This window comes from Zeus faber (assembly GCF_960531495.2).
Source record: "Zeus faber genome assembly, chromosome: 4".
Classification (NCBI taxonomy): Eukaryota; Metazoa; Chordata; class Actinopteri; order Zeiformes; family Zeidae; genus Zeus; species Zeus faber.
In genome coordinates this window covers 15,132,542-15,155,041 of record NC_137191.1, presented here as the reverse complement: position 1 = coordinate 15,155,041, position 22,500 = coordinate 15,132,542, and the positions used below count along the sequence as shown (strand labels likewise).

At 43.9% G+C, this 22,500-nt stretch overlaps 1 protein-coding gene across 1 annotated transcript in view; it reads right to left on the bottom strand.

The window, feature by feature from the left end:
• LOC307228916 (voltage-dependent T-type calcium channel subunit alpha-1H-like) overlaps window positions 1-22,500 on the bottom strand; it is a gene marked incomplete at its 3' end in the record, with an annotated part of 40,146 nt that overhangs the window by 10,384 nt on the left and 7,262 nt on the right. The window contains exons 11-15 of the mRNA XM_079998761.1: window positions 11,029-11,146; window positions 9,752-9,907; window positions 8,632-8,719; window positions 8,292-8,488; window positions 1,451-1,747 (exon numbers count right to left, since the gene is read on the bottom strand). Coding sequence (XP_079854887.1) covers window positions 1,451-1,747; window positions 8,292-8,488; window positions 8,632-8,719; window positions 9,752-9,907; window positions 11,029-11,146 — 856 coding nt within the window. The remainder of the gene's footprint in view (window positions 1-1,450; window positions 1,748-8,291; window positions 8,489-8,631; window positions 8,720-9,751; window positions 9,908-11,028; window positions 11,147-22,500) is intronic.

Sequence of the window (22,500 nt, the reverse complement as noted above, 5' to 3'; positions counted from 1 at the left end):
AGCCGGCATCTGCCCGTATTGAGCTGACACCTTAGCACACTTTAACGTCTGGTTATGGATGAGTACAGATATTTCTCTATGATCTTTTTTTCCTAACCTTCATTGTTCTATCAACTTTCTCCTGCTGTAACACCTGAATTCCCCCCCGGGGATCAATAGAGTGTTACCTTATCTTGCTCTGCCTTAGTTATTTCTCAGTGCTTGACATGATCCAAGCCTCCTTTGGTATTGAAGAGTCTTTGAGAATGCTGGTAATTCTCCTACTAAGAGTGGTAAGAGCCTGTGTCCCCCCTCCCCCCGTCTTGGTGTGTCTCCCTCTCTTTCCCCGGCTCCCTCTATCTGCCAACCCGGTCCTGCCGCTAAACCCCACCGAGCCCATTCAGCTATCAAACCAGCCGTCTTCGCCTCCCCCGTCCACCTGTATGCAACCTGTTCCCCGTTCACTCCATCAATCTACCCTGCCCTACCTGCCCTGGTCTGCCCTCACGACCTTCCTTCCTGAACCTTCCCGACTTTCCTCGCCCGCTGTGTGTAATCCCCTCCCCGGTCTCCCTGCAATGAACCCTGGATCTTTTGCACCTACTCCTGGAGCCTCTGTCGTGTCCTGCATTTGGCTTCACCGGACATAACTCATGACGGTTTTGTGACAAAAAGCTTGTGAGGCCATTTTAATCAGTGGCCACAACAACATACGAGGCCATATCACAAGCACACCACTCAAAACACTAGTATCTTCTTCACTTGAAACGGAAATCTTTTAAATCTATACAATTTAAATCTATAAAAAAATGAACGCCACTATGTAAATGGACACATGGACATTTCTGTAGAAAATGTTACACGAATGAATATAAACACATTGATTGATGGTCGTCTCTTTCTTTTCTTCGACGTTCGGCATTAAGAAGTGCCCCGCTTTCGGAGGCTCAAATCCTACTTTGCGCCTTCAGTGTCGTTATGTTTGTTAAATTTAGCCCCGGCGTCGCTGCCAGGTGGGATCTGGACCACACTTCTACTCGCTCTGTGGTCACCGCCTCGCTGGCAAACTGTGAGGACACAAACGCGCCCTGAGCCAAGTGGGAATACAAAACGGCAAAGTGCGCGAGGGACGGAATCATCAGCGTGTAAAAGAGCCCGGACCTTTCACTTAAGAAACAGTAGAAATACCCTGACACAAAATGGCTCTCGTAAACAGGAGAGTACCACGTGGACATTTCTACTTAAAGGTGCAGCGTGTGGAATTTACAGAAAGGACTTGGTATTTATAGTGGTGGTATTTTCAGCAACAAACTTCAAAGACAAGTTTTGGGGACCAAAACCTACGTGTAAAAAGGAGCATAATAGGTCCCCTTTAAATAAGTGCAGACGCTTGAAAAGTACTTTTATTTTGTCACTCTCCGCCACGATGGAAAGTATTTTACCGCAGGTATTTCATTTTTTTCAACCTCACCTCCTCCGCCTCTTCCTCGTCGCCCTGCTCTCCGTAGTAGTTGGCGGTGAGCGGGGCGTCGTCGTAGCAGCGGTCGGGCGGGTGGAAGGTGGTGCCGTTGCACTCGGGCTGCTGCAGCATGGGGACCTGCAGGTAGTCGGGCTGGTCCAGGGACTGCTCGCAGCTGCTGGAGCCGCTGTGCGTGTCGGAGAGCAGCGACTCCATCTCGCCCGACTGGCTCCTCCGGTGCAGGCTGGGGGCGCGGCCCATGCTCGCCCAGCTGGAGCGCCGGCCCTCCACCGCGCTCTCCCACGGGGTCTGGAGGAACATCGGCCCCGAAAGAATATGATGATGGCAATGACTTCTGAAGAGCATACAGTAAGTGGAAGACGAAAGCACCTTTTTTTTTCTGAACTTCTTGCATCTGAGAACAAACAAATAAATCCCGGACTAAATCTCTCCAACTACTTCGACCCTAAATCAGGCCAGTCTCATGTTTTGCCTCCTTTAAAGTTGGAATAACCTGCTGTGGTGTGGGGATGGTGGTGGTCTGAGCAGCCACACCTGACCTGGGTCTAGGTAATTGGGAGCCCAGGATCAGAGTGCCTCTATACCTGTTGCGCGTCGGTTGGTCTAATGAGCAACAGGAGCAACAACCCCCATCCCTACACACGCTCAGGAGAGGAGCCTTGTCATGACATGTCTCCATCTACTCCCGGGCTTATTCAACCAGGCAGACTCTCTGCAATAAACTGGTGTCCACAATCCCGTCCTCTGTGTCTCTGTGACGGAGGTCCCTGAAAACGCCACTTGGGTGGCGCGTGGTAAGCGAAACGGCCACACTTGCGTAATTCTCCGAGATCCATTCCCTTCACTTGTCATTTAGCCTTCTTAACTCGATCGTCTGAACACAGCTTGTTTGTACTTTTACTTCGACACACTGCGCAGGTACAGTATGTGTATGTCAGTGGTGGAGGTGCTCAGACCTTTTACTTCAGTAAAAGTACAAATACCCTCACCCAAAATGACTAATAAAAGTGAAAGCGCCACATTGGAATTTCTACCTCAGCAAAAGTATATAAGCATCACATTCCATAAGAATCCCAATAATTACCCTTAGACTCTTAGGTCCTTAGAGAAGGTACAGGGTGGACACAGAAATGCGGGGAAAGGGGGGCGGGGTAGTGCTAGGAATTTATTGATGAAAACTTTGGCTCTTTTAAGAGATTGGGCTTTTTGCGTGAATGGAGTTCTCACAGGCTGCTGTGCTGCTGTGCTTGCTCACAGAGCAGATTTATTTTGGTCCATGCTCCAACACAACACTAACCAAATGTGCGCATGTCGTCTGAATTCATTACAGAAGATAAATCAACCAGGTTAATAAGCAAAAGTATCAATAAAGTTGATCCACGACACTACAAGGATTATCATCAGTGCAGAACCTAGTCTGATAAACGACGTTATTATAGCGTTCAATACGCTTTTAATCTGATGTTATGAAATATTGTGATTGATATTGTATAAAATAACCCATAATTGCTGTGATAAAATATATTCCTCCATATCTTGTCCTAAAACAGAGATATGGAACACAATGCCCAAAATGGGTTTTAGACAGACGGGTCTAAATCAGGCGCAGGTTCAAGTGCCGTTCAAGTCCTGTTCCCTGCAATCAAGTGATTGGAGGAGACGACCAGGCTTCGTAAGACTCAAAGAGATGAGTCGTTGGGTGTGAACCTCAGTGTTGGAGAACTTGAGGGTTCGGAGCCGGCAACACGAGTGGCCGTTTAAAAGCGCTCGAAGACCGGAGCTCAGTGTGAAGGCGACCGTGTCACGTGATCGTTCAGACGCTGCCGTCACAGGTTCAAGCCCTGATTTTTCCATCCATGTTCTGTTCCTCGAATCAAAAGATTTGAGGAGACGACCAATCTGGGTATGACTCATTGGCTCAAAGAGATAAGCTTCTGGAGGCTGAGGAGTTCAGCGGTTGATGCTGAGCTTTTGAAAGGCAGCACCCCGAGGGTGTGTTCAAAAGTGCCTGGAGACCAGAGCTGAGTGGGAAGGTGACTTGGTGGTGTGATGGAGTTGTAATTGCATACTCAGAACACACCCTCAGAAGCCAGGAAGGTGGCTGGTTCAACTCCATTTCTCCCCTGGTAGCCGCATCGCAACAACTAATCCCGCTTGCTGGGGACTTGACGATAGAGACTTTTCACCCCTTACCCTAAACATGCTCTGTGCGCACCACTGCACCAGAGTTATTTTGGGTGTCACGGACTCTGTTTGGGACTCAGGGCTCTCAGCTCTTTTTGTACCAGATTGGAGTCTCAGTCCAGCCTGAGTCGCTGCAGAGTCACGAATGAAACAAGCAAATTACTCTTTTGCCGGAGTGACTCCCGACTCCTGAGTCATTTCATATATTATTTAAAATGGTATTGAATAGATTCATAACATTTTTCTTGTCTCATTGTCTTCTTCTAACTGAGTGGTTCGGTTAGAATTCTCGTTTAGTTTTGCTTACTGAAAAGAGCTCTCTAAATTGTTTTTCTTTACTAGCGATGCTTGCATTAAGCGAGGTGGAAAAGGGCCTTACATTGTTCCTGCCTGGGGGATCCAAATCACTTAGGGGCTCAAAACCCCTGGGGCTGGGAGTGAGGTTGAGGGTGAGGGGAGAGCTTGTGCATGTGTCTATATATTCATGCATTTCATTTTGATGTATTTCAATGTTTATTCGCATTTTAGGACCTCGCGTTGAAATTGAGATGGTTCATCTCAGGGGGTTTAATGGCACTATAAATACAGTTTCCCACAAAATAAAGCGGCTAGAACATAATCTGGCATTAAAAATACACTACACAGCACTGTTTCTTATTTTGATGGATGTTAAAACCAAGTATAACCAGTCCAAATAAATAATGCAGCTTTATTTAACCAAAAGTGAAATAATCCAGCATGACACCTTCTGAATGTTACGCAGTTCAGACTCAAAGCTAAAGAAAGTCAAAGCATTCTGTCATCCGCGCTCTCCGGGATCTGCACAGTGGATCGCCAAGATGGAGGGTCTGAGGGCATTCTTTCAAAATGTGCACCTGGTCCTACCCAAAGTTAGAAGGCTACCTTCTTTTAGAACACATGTATTTAAATTGCCATATAAGTATGCAATTGCTACAATATATATATATATATATATATATACACACACAGTATATATATATATATATATATACACACAGTATATATATATATATATATATATATAGTATATATAGTATATACTGGATATATATATATATAATATCAGAATATCAGAATGTGACGTGAACATGATAATGAACATGATGATGATGAGGTTCCAGTACAGTAAATATCTATAATGGAGGATAATTTTATTATTATTACCTTTAATTTACGACATAGTTATAAAAATAATTTAGATAACAATTGTAATCATTCATATAATAATAAAAAAATATTTTTTATTGTTATGATATGGAAACAACAAGTATATAATAAACTGTATTTTAAAATTATGATGTAAATTATTGTAATTATTAATTTATTATTATAATTATTGTATTTTTCTATTTTAATGTACAGTACTTTGAGATCTGAGAAAATAGCTTTCTAAATAAAATGAATTATTATTATTATTATTATCATTATTATTATTATTATTAGGAGTCCAGTGATGGATTGTTATTGTTTGATTATTTTCTTCTGAATTTTGCGTACTATAAATGTGCAGGTTATGGTTCAGAATGTACATTCGAGTGGTGTCCGGTGCACAGTGTAAACTCCGTCGCTCTGTAGTGGTAAGAGATTACAAACTAGGCGTCTGTGTATGTTATGTTATCTCTTTGGTACCGATTAGTTTGCCGGATTCATGAAAAAAAATTAATCCACAGAAACTCGTGACCTCAAGTTGAGTCCACTCGAGTGTGCGATTGAGAAATGCGTTAATGAACTAGGAAGGTGTCGTAAAAACCCGTGAAATTGTCATTACTCAGAAATACAACATCGTTTTTCATAATTCATGGAAACATAACCTATTGAAGAGTGAATCCAAAAAAGAAGTCACTAAAATTCTGTCAGTTCGATTACCTTCGTAAACCTCCTTATACACGTCCTTATTAACTTGCATGAGCCAAAATGTCAACTGTCAATGTCACTCAGACTCCACATCTCCTTCCACACACAACACGGTGAGTTATAACAATGAGAAGGTTTGGTTTAGAGTCAAAAATAGATAGTTGTATTAAATAAACCTTATGTACAGCAGCAGCTCCGTACAGCTAAACAAAGCAGACTTAAGGTGTTAAGTAGTGACAAATTCTTCCATAATGAGTCAAATTCTAAATGAATGTTAATGTTCCATAAATCCTGTCTGCATTACAATATAGGCAAGTATTCTATTAGCTGAATTTTCCAGTTGTAGATTGTTAACAGAGAAAATACAATGAATTACTCATTAAAACTAACATTTATTTATTATGTTTGTGAAATCACTTGTATTTATCATTATTGTTATGTAAAATAATTACAAAGTTTGCATTTATTGTTATTTCAAATGCCGAAAAATAGCCAAAACTCTTAGGACAATAAAGAAGCAACTGCCTAAAAATCCTGCCCTCGAGGTCAGTCTCACTGTTTGAAAAGAAAAGACTAAAGAAAAATGCTGTGGGAAAAACCTATGAAACGTATAAAAATATCAAAAACAGTTTGGAGACTCCAGGAACAAGCAGTGTGCAGCTATCAGTTTAACAGCAGTTCTTAAAAACAAGATCCAGGATATTTGCACAAGGACACAAAGTGACCTAGATTATATATTGATTAAAGGAACTAATCTTTATCAGAATTATGAAAAAGTCTGGTACAATAAATTATAATGATGCAGTCAAGAGATTATATTTCCAAGAATTATATATTATATTGTCAGAATTGCCAAAAAGATGAACTATGTTCAATACAACATTCCAAATAGCGTATACTGAGCTGTTTACTGGCCGCATTGGCGTAGATCACTATAACTCTGCATTGTATAATACAGCTATGCCCATTGATAGAGTAAATCACTGTTAAATAATAATGATACATGTTTATTAACTATTTTGGGTAATACATATGCAATTATCAAGCAGGGATCATGGTATGCAATTGTTGATTCACATGCAAGGAACAAAATGGGGCTACACCAGTACGACTCACCGAGTAGTTCTGTAGCATACCACGACAACATTGAATCTCTGCCTATTGACATTTCTGTGATAGTAATAATTCATTCTGTCAAGGTCAACAAATATTTGAAACCACTGGACTACAGACAGATGTTATTGACACACAACGACAACACAGAGTAAGTCAATACTACGAACCATCCAGTAGCAAAAACCCAGTTTGAAATACCCAGGTAGACCCAGGTTGAGGTCTCGTTGGAACGGGAAGGTTTCACACATGTTGTCGTCCAAGTTTCATTCACACCGATCTACATTTGTAGCAGGAAATATTGATAAACCTTGGCGTTACATTGAGAAAAAAGGCACTTTGTGACGTCATGAACAAACATTATATAAGTCCATGGTTCATCTATGAGTGGTTGTAAAAATGGAAAAATTGTAACTCTACGTTGCACAGAATATGGAACTGTAATACACATCTAACACGAATAAACTGACCCTGTGTATTGCTGCCTCCAGCTATATTTCTTCTTCTTAATATTGTTATTATTATTGTTATTATTATTATTATTATTATTATTATTATTATTATTATTATTATTATTATTATTATTATTATTATTATTATAAGTAGTGGTAGTAGTAGTAGTAGTACTGTATTAGTAGTAGTAGTACAGTAGTAGTAGTATATTGTACAGTATACCCTCTATTATAGATCATCAACTGTACTCAGAACATCCTATCATGTTGACGACACATTCTGATACTGAAATCAGTATTACAGTATAACAAAGGCTTTTGTTCCTTCCTACAGTACTGTATGAAGTAATCTCTCTGTTCGTAGGAAAGCTTTTTTTTTTCTCATTCTTTTTTTCTTGTTCACATATCAGTTGTTACAAAGGTATTCAAAAAGATAAAAAAAAAATAAAATGAAGATCTTATACAGTGATGAGAGCATGTTTTGTATTTTCTTTGGAAAAGCGTGTCTGCTCGCAGCGTGTGCTCCTCTCGAAACCTGAGGTTCTGTTCGCAGCGGACAGCGTGGGGCTGACGTGGAGTGTGTGCCTCACGTCGGGAGTGGAAACACAACGGCAAAGGATGCCGCTTCTCGGTTTAACAATTCATTTTCACAGCATTAATAATAGACAAGCGAAGTCAACAGCAAGTTGTGTCTCTGACGTGAGCGATAGGGCGTCAGAAGATTGAAGGTGTGGAGAAGATCGAGTAAGCCTCTATGTTGTCTCTATTTATACTTTTTGAAAATTTGAACGATAACGTGAGAAATGGTAAAAATATTACAATGATCTCCTGGTCACGCTGACAGAGACGGCACCATATGTTTGTCAGAGGTTCTTAATTTGTGATAATTCCATGTGAAAGCAATGGCACATGCCGCCTTTTTCAAATGGAATTAACGAACACAAATTATAGCTCAATTAAAAAACTTTTACAAAACTACGCGTTAGAGACGATGTTTAAAATCTTAAAATGTAAAATTATCTTCAGCTCACAAACAGCTATTACAGTAAAGGGTCTCAGACTCGATTTGACGCCGGCCCTTCAAGGAAATGTGCCGCTGGATTCATTTGACTAATCTCGTTTTGATTTAGCTCTATCAACTCATTTTGCCACACCCAATACCACGCAGCGAATCACATGTAAAACAAACAAAGAAAAAAAATGTGCACGCGGCTCACCAGCGATCTCTGGTCCAAGCCGTTGGTGTCCATGGAGACGGCACTGGCGCGACGTGATTGGCCGGAGGCAATGATGGGCGTGGCCGCAGTGTGCGTGATGACGGGAGGAGGAGGAGGAGCGTGAGGCATGGAGGCTCGGGGATTCAGGAGCCCGTTGGGACTCAGCATCATGGCGTGGATCTTCAGCTCTGTGCACGCATGCACGCACGCGCACGCACACACACACACACACACACACACACACACACACACAAATTACCTCACAGCCTAGTAACTGTGTGTATTATCAGGAATGTAATCAGCGAGAGTAGGAGCCTTAAATAATTTCTACCTGCAGCGTAAAGCTCTCGTAACTTCTCCTCTTCCTCGTAAGTGATGGACTGCCTTTCCTCATCTGATTCAGACCTGTTGGCATCACCCTGAAATACCCCGCACACACACACACACACACACACACGCAGATACACACTAGGAGGGTTAGAAAATATCTTCTTTGGATCTAAAATAAAGTTTTACTTTTTTCCTGTTGTTCCCCCATAACTGGTGCTTTACATCACAGTATTGCCTGGGTTGTCTGCCTGGACATTGCTAAAACCAAAGAAACCACACACAGCGGCTCACACAAAGAACATAAATGCACGAAACTGCACACTGCAAAATATTGTGCTTGCACAGATTAAATACGCACACACGGACGCACGCACGCACGCACGCACGCACGCACGCACACACACACACACCGCTAGACTGTCAATATTGCCGTCATCATGTTCCCCATTATCCCATTACCATCCCCATGCTTCATTCAACGTCTAGTCACGTTGTATATACAGGGGAAAATGACACATAATATACAAAATATGAGATGTGCGGCAGAGAGTGGTGTCTCCGGCGTTGTATGAGTTATGTCTGTGGCTTTGGCAATGTTGTGATGTAGCCATGCCAATAAAGCTTTAGTGAATTTAATTAAAATACGGGCCAGAAAGATGGAAGCAGAAGGCATTGGCACGGTGCCTGTGTGTGCGTGTGCATGTGTGTGAGTGTGCGTGCGTGTGTGTGTGTGTCTGTGTGTGTGTGTGTGTGTGTGTGTGTGTGTGTGTGTGTGTGTGTGTGTGTGTGTGTGTGTGTGTGTGTGTGTGTGTGTGTGAGCAAGTGTTCTCTCTGATGCACAAGATAAAAAGATGAAAACTAAACAACAAAAGCTCACCAGCTGCGAATGGCAAGCGATATCAAACACTTCCCTGCCCTGGAGAAATATGTGAGTTTGTGTGTGTTACAGAGAGAGAGAGAGAGAGAGAGAGAGAGAGGGGAAGACAGAGAGAGAGAGAGAGAGAGAGAGAGAGTGGGAAGAGGGCAGGGATGAAAATAGAGCAAGAGAGAGAGAGGAGGGAGACACGGAGCGAGAACGACAGAACGCGTCCCTTCTCCCTCCCTTAGCGGGGTTCCCTCACCTCGGCCTGGAAGCCCTCCACCAAGATGGCCACCAGCAGGTTGAAGAGGACGTAGTTACCGAACGTCATGAGAGCCACAAAGTAGAGAGCGGCCAGAGGGGAGGTGGAGGCCATGCCGTTGTAGAGCACCGCGTTCCAGTCCTCCTGGGTCAGGATCTGGGCCACAGAGGAGAGAGATGGATGGATGGATGGATGGATGGATGGATACATTTATTCATCCCCGAGGGAAATTGCACTGTCAGCAGCAGCTTACACACAAACAACAGACAAAAATAATAATAAAGAAATAGAATAAAAAAACAAAAGAAGAAAATGGCAATATGTGGCAAATGTGGTCCAATGTATAACCAAACAATACATTTTTGTTTATCATTTATATTTGAATTTAAATTATTTTATTTAAGGAACATATGTTTTTTAATTTGTTCTTCGGCTGCACACGCTTTCTTTTCTCCTAATTCTCTCTCAAAAGGCAAACAAGAGGGAAGGATTACAATTGTCTCATGTTAATCCATCATCTCATATTAAGGTTGGAATCGCGGGTTACGGTTTTAATCAGTGATTTGTTAAGCACGGTTTAAAATTAACCGGTGCAACACAAATTTGAATGCAAATAGAAGCAAGATCTAATCGAATTAATCCTTGATTAGCTCTCGCCTTTAAGATGAACCCTTTTAATTTAATGTATATCAAATAATTTAATCGGCGCCTTTCGTAGAGTGAGGAAATGGAATGGAGGAAATGCTTGACACAAAATGCGTTTCAAAGGGAAACCGTAAGAAAACCTGTCCATCACCGAGCAGAACGCTGCCGCCGCTTTGAGGCGTTTCGACTGGAATTCCAGCCCAACGTGTCAGCGAGAAAACAGGCAGCGAGTGCTGTTCTGCGGAGCCTCTGCGGAGCCTCTGCGGCTTGTGCTTTTAATTCCTCTTCCTGCGTTCTGCAAATGACGCCGCCATCACCTGCCTTCTGGGAGGGGCTCGGGTTTTGCAGCAAATTTAACACCCAAATTGGAGCAAATGAAGCAAGTCATTCGATCTGCTGTTTGCTTCATCAGCGGCTGCAGCAGTTTTGCGTCGTTGTTTTCTACGTGGCATCACGTCATTACACTTGACTTACCTGTTAATTATTGGTGAGAAAACAGCGCAAAGGGAATGATAAAAAAGAGACATCAGAGCTTGATATTCAGACTGCAACGTGTTTGTGTGTTATGTTTGTCCTGGCGTGTGTGTGTGTGTGTGTGTGTGTGTGTGTGTGTGTGTTGATATTCGTCTGACCTGAAACACAGTGACAGTGGCCCAGAGCAGGGAGTCAAAGTTCTTCCTGTCAGGCAGCGTGTCTCCGCTGTCCTGTCGCAAGCCGAACTTACAGCCGAACAGATGCATGCCCAGGATACTGTGACACACACGCACGCACACACACACACACACACACACACACACACACACACACGCACACACACACGCACACACACACGCATCCACACAAATGGAGAAACAAAGCAACAACATAGACAAATGCGGAGATATAAACACAGATACACAAAAAAATGCAAAGCATAATCATCATGATAATCTACTTACACTACGGTCATGGAGTAATGCTGCACATGTAAAAAAATTTCGTTGTATATGAGTGATTTTAAAAATTGTATATAAGTAATTCCTGCATTAAAGGGCCCTAAAATGGGGTCATGGAGATCAGTATTAATTTAATTGATATAACAGTTGGGCTTTGGACATTATAATAGCTGGACAGACAGACAGACAGACAGACAGACAGATAGACAGATAGATAGATAGATAGATAGATAGATAGATGGATAGATAGATAGATAGATAGATAGATAGATAGATAGATAGATAGATAGATAGATAGATAGATACATAGATACATAGATAGATACATAGATACATAGATACATAGATAGATATATAGATACATAGATAGATAAATAGTATAATTTAAGGGATGTGACCACGTGGACATCCTGGATTCTCCTTGCTTGACTATGTGGTCTTGGTACACAGCCCTGATGGCCCATCGCTGTTTTCTAATAATTTTACTGCTGTTAAACCGAAGGTCAATGCTGCCTTGATGAAGTGCGTGCAGAATGCATTGAGGACTGAAAGATTCACATTCAGTCCCCTGAGTTTGCAAAGGAAACGCAGCTTTGAGTGGCATTTGGCATACCGTTCGCTTAATGGTCCCCAGGTATTCACTCAGCTGTTTCGGCTCCTACGGTACGTTATGCGAAGGCTGTGACCATTTATTTTTGTTTTCTCTGCATTCAGATCTGGGGAATTGTCTGGCTCGGTTGAAACTACTTTAGAGAGGATTCGGTGTCGTCTGAATACTTGATGATGGCTGCTGTTACCACGGTGGTCATCCTTGAGACTGTGAAAAACATTGGAGTGAGTGGAGAGGCCGGTGGATTCATTCCATGGTGGTACAGCACTGAGCTCTGTATGGAACCCGGTAAGGTCATTTTTGTAAGAAATGACATTATCCAGAGAATACCGCGAGGTGCTGAGCTCCATACTCATCAGTTTCCGGGGATACCAATGTGACATTGGACTTTGGGGCTTCCAGATGAGAATGAGCAAGAGTGTCAGGCGAGCGTCCTCGACTCCCAACATTCTATTGGCACGCAAAAACCGAAGAGAACCCACGGCACTTTGTAAGCGAATCTGCAACAGCACCAGAGGCTCAAAACATTTCGTGACGACAGGTCTGAAGCCCTTGCGTACCGCTGGGTTGTCCGTCTTTTTGGGGCGGGGCATATAAAGGACGGCTTCCATTGGGGCGCAGTGTTCTCCTTGATTTAACAGATCCCAGAAAAGACCACTGATTGGGGCATTGGAATATATACGATCACTCCTATTATCTTGACCGAAGGCATAAGTCAGTGTCGACCTTCGGCAGCTGCTTAAAACCTTCTACTCTCAAAGTGCATTTTTTGTTGCCCAAGTTTACAATAGAATGTCTGATGTTACATCATGCTGTTCAACTCTGAATTCATATTCGTCAGATATACTATAAAAAGGTGTTGAGAGGCTCAGCAATCCGTCTGCAATATTCCTCTGGATCCAAATAGCCGGTTATTCTATCCTTTCGAGCATCTCTTAATCTCTTATCTGTCCCCCCGCCCCCGAAACGGGATTTCCACTTTACATCATACATTCTGTTTGCCTCTTTAATTTGTTTTCTTTTTGACTCGGCTCCTGATTGGAAAATGTCCTTGATTTCTCATGTACTATTCTTCCAGGGTCCTTTGTCGCCGGAAGCTTATTGTTTGAAAACACCTCCACCAATTTGGATGGTACAATGGGTTCCAGACAAAAAACGCCTTTTACAAGCGAGTCTCTGCCGCTATAATCTCATCTCGGGAGCATTCTGGAGCTGTCAGAGAGCGCCTCCCCAAAAACGTACACACAATCAATACCTCCCCAAACAGTATCACACACAATATCATCCTGTTGTTGGAAAACTCCCTTTCCTCTGTCCCTTTGTCTGATATGGAATAAGGGAAATGGCGTCGCGATCCATCGGGCCGACGGTGGTTTAATAATTTACACGCAGCTTTCATGTTGCCAGGGCGCCCACAGAATCGTTCACTATGCCTTGTAGCGCAGGTAAAGCTCATGATGCGACGAGAGCGATTTCTGTCATTCGCAGCAAAGCACAAACACAAACAATCGAGATCGGGGGGTGACATTGATTCCCGGTGTTCAACACGCGACAGAGTGTTATCAGCAGCAGCGGCAGAATGACTGTCGGCCGGGGAGTGTGAAAACGTGAAGATGGATCAGGAGAGGCTGCTCCGAACGCACTCCCGCACCTGCAGACGAAAGGAAAACGCAGGGTTCGCCGCCGCAATGCTTCACACTGTTTCAGACGGACACGCTTGAAATTCTCAGTTTTTGCGATTGTATCATTTGGCCATGTCTCCGGAACGTTGAATAAAATGCTGAAATTTTAATCTAGTCTAAAATCGTGGTTGTTTCGAAAGGGATGTGACATCGGCAAGAACCTGACAGAACTAGACCTCTATCCAACCCCCGCCGTGCGTCCTGTTTTTTTTTCTTTTTGACCTCTTCCTAACGAATGCTATCCAGTCTAAATCCATTCCATCCATCCATCCCATAAGAGTTACATTCATTTGTGATCATTTTGTTGTAAGGGGAGTACACATTCCCCAGGGTATCACGGCCCCCAGCCGTGTCTCCAGTTATTCCCCCTTGTGTTTCCATGTGTTTTCTTTTTCCCCTGTGTCTCCTGTTTTCCCCTGTCTGTGTTTGTGTGTGTGTGTGTGTGTGTGTGTGTGTGTGTGTGTGTGTGTGTGGCCGTGTGTGTGTGTGTATGTGTGTCTATGTGTGTGTGTGTGTGTGTGTGTGGGGTGCGGGCGTGGCTTCCTTCGGTGGAGCTCTCCGGCTCCGTCCTGATTGCGACTGATTCACCTCACCTGCCCAGCCTGCACATCTGCCTTCCATCGACTCATCAACTGAACAGTTTATCTAGTCCTGTTCTCCATCCACTCATCCAGGTTTCAACTACAGTGTTTAAACAGGTTGAGTGTGACGCAAATTACATCACCGGGGGAGGTGGGGTGCCACAATCTCCTTTTCCTGGTCACGAAAAGTCAAGTCGAGTCCTTATTACAGTCAAGTCAAGTCCCGAGTCATATCATTTGTCCCCCAAGATACTGACCTCTTACCTGCTGTGGGTAAAAGGTATGGTGGGTACGGTGGCACAGTGCATTGCACAACAAGAAGGTCCTGGGTTCAATTCCCAACTGGGGCGCTGTTGGCTCCGTGCTCTGCCAAGTTATCTCCCCATTAGAGTCCTTTCGGTGTGGAGTCTGCATGTTCTCCCGGTGCTCACATGGGGTTTCCTCCTTGTAACATCAGTAAGGACGCCCACCAAAAACATGCACAACATCCTCGTCTGACCGGCGATGGACACTTGTAGTTGGTCCCCGGGCGTGTCGCTGTATGCTGCCCTCTGCTCCTGGCTGCCCCCAGGCGAGGAAGGACAAGCCAGGATGGGTCAAAAGCAGAGAACTCATTTCACCGGCCACCATTTGAAGCGTGCGTGTTAGTCGCCATGAATGCATGTGTGTGTGACAAATAAAGATTCTTCTTCTGTATCCACTCTTCATAAAGAGAAAAGACAAGGTATCAGTACCTGTCTAATAATGATATTGTTGGCCTATCAATCAAACCTGTTGAAAAAGAATTGAATTGAATTTGGATTATAATTATTGATATTCAGTGAAATAAATGTAATCAAACAAGAAACGAATTACCTTATGAAAGCATATATATATTATATATATTATATATATTGCGTAATGTCTTCTCAATCAGAGAAATATTCCCTCCCCATCACTTTTAAATAGTGAAATACTGACAGCCAGACTAAACATCAAACTTTGTTACATTGCGCCCCTGTCTGTCTGTCTGTCGGTCTGCCTGTTTGCAGAATATCTAAAAAAGTTATGAATAGATTTGCACAAATTGATTTGATTGAATGAAAATGATTGAATTCAATTTTTGAGGTCATTTTATTTGTGTGTGTGTGTGTGTGTGTGTGTGTGTGTGTGTGTGTGTGTGTAACCGGTGGGAGGGGAACGAGTGCTTCTCGTCGAAGAAAGGTTCAGGTAGTGAGGAGCTTGACTGACAGGGTAGACATCACATTCCAGTTAACGTTACGCTGACACTTGTAATGTGAACATTGACAGCGTTGAATATTTTCAGTTTAATATTAGGGCTGTGGGATGTGACGACATATATCATAAGACGATAGAAAAACTGCATCATCTATATATTTTTTGGAGCCCGACCAATCCCACATTTTTAGATCCGATGCGATCCTGATTTTGGAGGGTCCGAGCCCACTGATTAATGATGTTTTGACCGATATTTTGCCAAAAAGTGCAGAACTTTTAAATCAATTTGAATTTTTTTTTTTATTAAAGTTTCTATATTTGAGAACATTTAAATTATCACCAAACAAATAGATAAAAAAAAAACTTACGTGCCTAAACGCGAGTGTAAACAAACATGGATGGATTTATTATAGTTGGTTAAAAGCCTAGTTGGACTTTAACTTGTTGCGCTTATTTGGTGAGTAACGTAAAGTGGTGTAAAACAGATAAGTACAGGATAAATGATCAGTATTTTTTGTTTATTGTACTACTTTAAAAATCGGGACACACCGGCTGCATAACTGTGGTCAACAAAGTCAAATAAAGATCGTAATCGGTTGGGCTGTTATACAGTTTTTATCACTGTGTGGCAAATCAGCGGCAGAATTGCTTTATGGCAATATGTGACGTCATTTGGAGTCACCGTGCTTTAGGTTATCTGCACGTGGGAGCGAATGTAAACAAATGTGGAGGAGCTTAGCGCTTCGCGGACCAATCACAGCGCACAGAGCTAAGAGAGAAATACACCGTCCCTTGTTTACAACCTACAGCTTTCTAAACAACAACATTTACGACAACATCTACAACATCATACGGAGCTGCAATAACATTAGGTGAGCAAAGTACCTTTTTGTTTGCAGATGACTTTTTAGTTTAAGGTTTCAGTGAATTAAAGTGAACACAAACAATTCATTCGAGTCCAAGTCGAGCCATTTATTTTCTGTCAAGTCAACTTGAAAAATCAAAACAGTGACTTGAGTCGAGTCGAGTCCAAGTCACAATGAATTGGACTCATCTCCAGGCTTTGGTCTCTTGTTCTCGGCCGCTCTGCAATATCGTATTCAGAGTTATTCCTTGTGTTGTTTGCATTCACTGACTTACCATGTTTCCTAATGCTTCCGGTTTCATTACTCTCTGGTCCCCCTGCCTGCCTGCCTCACTTACTAAACCCACCAGCTTATCCTCATCCAGCCACGCTTACTCCCTCGTCCACCTGTCCTGCTCAGCTAAGCTCTGCCATCCAGCTCAGCTATGCCATCCACCATCGCCTCTCCATCTTCTGCCTTGCCCGTCATCCTCATTACCCTTTATTCCTACAATAAACCCCATTTTATTACTTCATTCCATTGTCAGTGTCTGCTTTTGGGTCCGCCTTTACTGATCGTAACAGAAGGATCTGGCCAGCATGGACCCAGCTGGCTCAGACCACGTCCGCATAGCTCTCGCCACCCAGGGCACTCTCGTGGGACAACACGACCAGATCCTTTACAATGTAGTGGAAACACTCAAGTCACTCGGCCAGTGTGGCCCAGATTGGACATCAAGTCAACTAGGTTTCCACACATCTTTCCTCTCCAGCCCCTGAAGCCCCAGATAGCCCCCCTGCTCAAGTACAACCTTCAGCCCAGCTAGCTCTCCAGCCAAGAGAACCTCACATCCCAGCAGAGATTGTGACCACCCTGTTAACAGTAGGGACGCTATCAAATGCCTCCTGTTAATGCGTGAGGGTTCCCGTAATGTCGCTAAATATTTAGTTCAGTTTAGGAGCACAGCTGCAGATACGAGTTGGAATGATGCTTCACTTCAGGGGTTGTTCTCAATGGGCTATGTGATTCAGTTAAAGATGAATCAGCGGCCAGGGATGACTCATGCCGCTTAGACACTTTAATCTCCCGAGCCATTAAGTTGGATAATCGTCTCCGTAGAGAGGAAAGGCTAGTCGTCCTCCATCTTTGGCCTTCTCTTGCTCATTACTTCCACCTCTCCCGAGAACTAGCCCTGGTCCTTCCCGAAGAACCAATGCACTTTCTAGTTCTCCTGTCTCCCTCTCTCCAGCTGAGGAACCCATGCAACTGGGTAGAGCCTTTTAGTAAGCAGTGAACTCTCCCTTTGCCTCCACATCATCATTATGATTGTACCATTGATCTGCTCCCAGGAGCTCCCTTGCCTTCCAGCCACCTGTTCAACCTGTTTCACCCTGAGAGGGAAGCCATGAAGACCTACATCCACGATTCCCTATTGGCAGGCATTATAAGGCCATCACCCTCCCCTGTGGGTACAGTTTTTTTCTTTGTCTCCAAGAAAGACCATTCATTGCGCCCCAGGATTAACAATAAAAGTGCAGTGTGTAGAATTTAGTGGCATCTATCAGTGAGGCTCCAGATTGCAACCAGCTGAATACCCCTCATCATGGAGCGGCAACACCTCTTCCACAGAGGCTGCCATGTTGGCCACAAAACTCAAGAAAAACGTGAAAGGCCCTCCCTAAAGCCAGTGTTTGGTTTGTCCATTCTGGGCTACTGTAGAAACATGCCGGTGCAACATGGAAGCGTCCTTGGAAGCATACCCATTCCCATGTAGAAACGGCTCACTCGAAGGTAATGCCAACACAACAAATCTTATTTTCATTGGATATTAAATGGAATCTGAAGTCTGTTTCGTAAATTGTACACACTGCACCTTGATATAGCATAACAGTAAATAAACAAATATTCTCGTCCTCTGATCAATTCTGCTTTTGAACTCCTCCAGGGAGCCACCATCTCCTCTAAACTCGACCCTAGAAGCACCTACAACCTGGTCAAAATCAAGGAAGGAGATGAATGGAAGACTGCCTTCAATACCCCTCTTGGCCACTTTGAGTATTAAGTCATGCCATTCGGTTTAACCAACGCCCCCGCTGCATTCTAGGCTCTTGTTAATGATGTTCTTCGTGATCTTCTGAACCGGTCAGTCTTTGTCTGTATTGATGATGGCCTCATCTTCTCCCAAAACATGGAGGAACACATTCAGCATGTGAGACAGGTTCTGCAAAGACTACTGGAAAACAAACTATTTGTCAAAGCTGAGAAGTGTGAATTCCACGTCAACCCTGTTGGTTTTCTTGGAGACATCATTGGGGGTGGGCAGGTGAAGACGGATCTTGGAAAAATTCAGGGAGTGGCGGAGAGGCCCATACCCACATCCCTGAAACAACTCCAGCAGTTTCTGGACTGTTACTGGAGGTTCATCACAGATTACAGTTTTGTTTGGTAAGAGCTGTGTTTTGAGTTTGGTAAGAATTTGGATTCTTGGACCCCTGAGGCTGCCTTCACCCAACTAAAGAGACGCTTTACATCTGCACCTGTCCTCATCCAACCAGACCCTTCACATCAGTTTATTGTAGAGGTTGATGCATCAGATACTGGGGCTGGAGCTGTTCTTTCTCAACGCTCAGCTTCTGACCAGAAACTCCACCCCTCATACTTCTCCCACAGATTGTCCCCTGCTGAGTGGAACTATGATGTGATGAATAGGGGACTGCTCGCAGTCAAGTTCGCCCTGGAGGAAGGGAGACACTGGCTGGAGGGAGCAGAACATCCATTTATCGTTTGGATGGATCAAAAGAACCTGGCCTACATCCAGACCACCAATCAACTTAATTCCCGTCAAGCCCGCTGGACGCTGTTCTTCCAGAAATATCAAGCCTGACGCCCTCTCCTGAAAGTTTGTCTCCGACAACAATCCAGCCTAACCAGACACCATCCTTCCTTAGTCGTGCGTGGTGGCTGTTGTGACTCGGGAAAGTTAATTCCTTGTCAAGGTAGCCCACAGAACTCAACTTGACCCAGGAAATGGTCCTGGTAACTGTCTTTTTGTGCCTGATTCTGTCCCCTCACAGCTCCTTCAATGGGTTCACACCTTGGAGTTTGCCTGTCATCCTGGTATCAGCTGAACTTTGTCCCTTCTGAAACAACATTGCTGGTGGCCTTCCATGGACGCTGACACCCGTGCCTTTGTGCTTGCATGACTGTGCTCGCAGTAAGTCATCTCATCAACCATCCTCTGGTCTACTCCATCCCCTTACAGTCCCAAGTCAACCAAGGAGCCACATTAGCCTTGACTTTGTAACCGGACTTCCACCATCTCGATGGTAACACCCTTATACTCACCATTGTTGACAGACTTTCCAAGGCTGCACATTTCATGCCCCTACCAAACCTCCCCACAGCCTCTGAAACCCCCGACCTACTGGTCCACAACGTTGTCCAAGTCCACCAGATCCCATCTGACATCGCCCCTCACCTTGGACAACAATTCATATCCCAGGTATGGAAGGCAGTCTGTCAGGCTCTTGAAGCATCCGTGAGTCTCTCATCAGGTTACCATCCCCAGACCAATGGACAGGGCCTGTTGTGTCACAGCCCGGAAGCCCTCTGCCTGGAGTAATCATCTTCCCTGGATTGAAAATGCTCACAATTCCTTGTCCAGTGCTGCCACAGGTACTGTGTGTGACACTTTGAATGCTCTCTGAGTTATCAGCCGCCTCTGTTCCCTGCTCAGGAGGATGAAATTGCTGTAACCTCGGTCTAGGTCCATCTTCATCGCTGTCACAAGGTGTGGAAGGATGCCCGCTCTGCCCTGTTCCTCTCCACCGATGGCAGCCAGCGCATCGCTGGCCGTCACTGGACTCCAGTGCCCAACTTTCAGCCAGGTCAGAGAGTTTGGCTTTCTTCCAAGGATAGCCCTTTACAAACCGAATCCAGAAAACTAACACTCAGTACATTGGACCTTATGAGATAGATTTTATCATCAATCCCTCTGCCTTTAAACTCAAGTTGCCTCCCTCCATGAGAATTCATCCCACCTTCCATGTCTCTCAGTTGAAACCAGTTTCTATCAGTCCATTGTGCCCTCCAGCCACCCAGATGACCCGGTGGCTGTTGGACGTACGCCACCGAGGCTGTGGGTACCAGTATCTGGTTGACTGGGAGAGATACGGCCCAAAGGAACACAGCTGTATAACCCGCCAGCTCATCTTGGACCCCTCCCTCATCCTGGATTTCCATAGAGACCACCCTGAAAAGCCTGGTGGCTCATCTGAAGGCTCTCGTTGAGGAGGGGGGTACCGTCATGACCTCGGCCGTGTCTCCAGTTATTCCCCTTGTTTTTTCATGTGTTTTCCTTTTCCCCTGTGTCTCCTGTTTACCCCTGTCTGTCTCTGTGTGTGTGTGCATGTGGTGGCGGCGTGGCTTCTTCCGTGGCGCTCTCCGGCTCGCTGCTGATTGCGACTCATTCACCTCACCCGCCCAGCCTGCACATCTGCCTTCCATCAACTCATCAACTAAACAGTATATCTACTCCGGTTCTCCATCCACTCACCACCAGATCGTTGTTTTAATTACAGTGTTAGTCTCTCATTCTCAGCCGCGCTGCAATATCAGATTCAGAGTTATTCCTCGTGTTCTTTGCATTCCCTGAATTTACTGTTACTTCTGTGTCCTAATACTTCCAGTGTCACTACTGTCAGGCAGGCAGGGAGGCAGGCAGGGGGACCCCTGCTTGCCTACTAAACCCCCGGGCTTATCCTCATCCAGCGATGCTCACTCCCCCGTCCGCCTGTCCTGCTCAGCTCAGCTCTGCCATCCACCATCGCCTCTCCACCTTTTGCCTTGCCTGCCATCCTCATCCCCCTTTATTCCTACAAAAAAAACTTTTTTATAATACTTAATGTCATTGTTTGCATTTGGGTCCGCCTTTACTGATCGTACACTGGGTAGGTTATGCACGTGCTTTCATGGTGATAATCCTAAACATGGTTTGTCTTGCTGACATTATACTCCATGAGATTATAAAAAAAAAACAAAGAGTAGTGCCAAAACAACTGTACATCTGCTTCTGAGTTCCATCCCATAATGTCGTAGTAGAAGAATAATCCGTTAGCCTGGGAACCAGACGAGTTTCATTTGCTCTGCAGAGTACGCCACCCTCCCATTTAAACAGATTTCCCACTGAGCTTGCCAGGGTTGGGCCAATCACAACCGTTTACCGAATACGGGGGTTTGTTTCGATGAAGAAGCAGGTTGGCCACCAAGATGGCTGCCGCTGATGTGGAATGGCCTGTTGAATCCACCATCGCGACAGTATTAAACAAACTGCACAGTATATTTTCTCTCAAAAAATTTGTTGATAAGAAAGATATGTTTGCCGCACTTCCGACAGGATTTGGTAAAAGTTCAATTTACCAACTCACTCGCTCAGAAGCTACGTCACAGTCGTTGCTCTTATTGGTTGTAGTTCTATCCAACTACGTCCAGAGAAATTTCAGTCTGCGCCCGTTGGTTACGATCCTTAGAAATCGAAAATCGAAAGACTGATACACATTTATCAATTAGTCTGGGGATGCCAGGCTAATAGTCCCTCCAAGTTCTATAGTAGTTCTAGAATAAACCACTGCGTTGTCAGTGGAGTGTTATCTTAATTTTAAAGAAAGAAAATAACAACAATCCATCTAGCAAATGCTGCTATCCCTAACCATATGTGAAACAATAGGCCCAACATGCAATCACAGGCTAATTCATAACACACACACACACAAATATATATATACTGTATATATATATATATTAAATATTTAACACACATTTGTTGTAATTGTATACAGATGAAACCAGAAGTTGACATGGTTTCCTGTGGAAATGATTGGAATTAAAATTTATAGCTGTGAAACCATCATCATAATGATATTTCAATTGTTTATAGCAAAAAAACAATGATTTTGTCAAATTGACGGTAAAAAGAAAACTGAAGAATCTTTGTCAGTATTCAATATAAGCTATGGTATCCTCTATCTTTGCTAAGTTTTGAAAGAATATGAAGATGTTTCCTTTTTTTTTTTGGTTCGAAAGGTCAACCGTCGGAGAGCTGTTGGTTATAGACGCTATAACCACCGTCTGTGGTTATAGACAATCCAAATATTCTTTTTCAATACATTTCCTTTTTGCTTTGAGGTCATCACATGTGTGTCTCTGTTTGGCCTGACCAGCTTCCCCAAACGCGC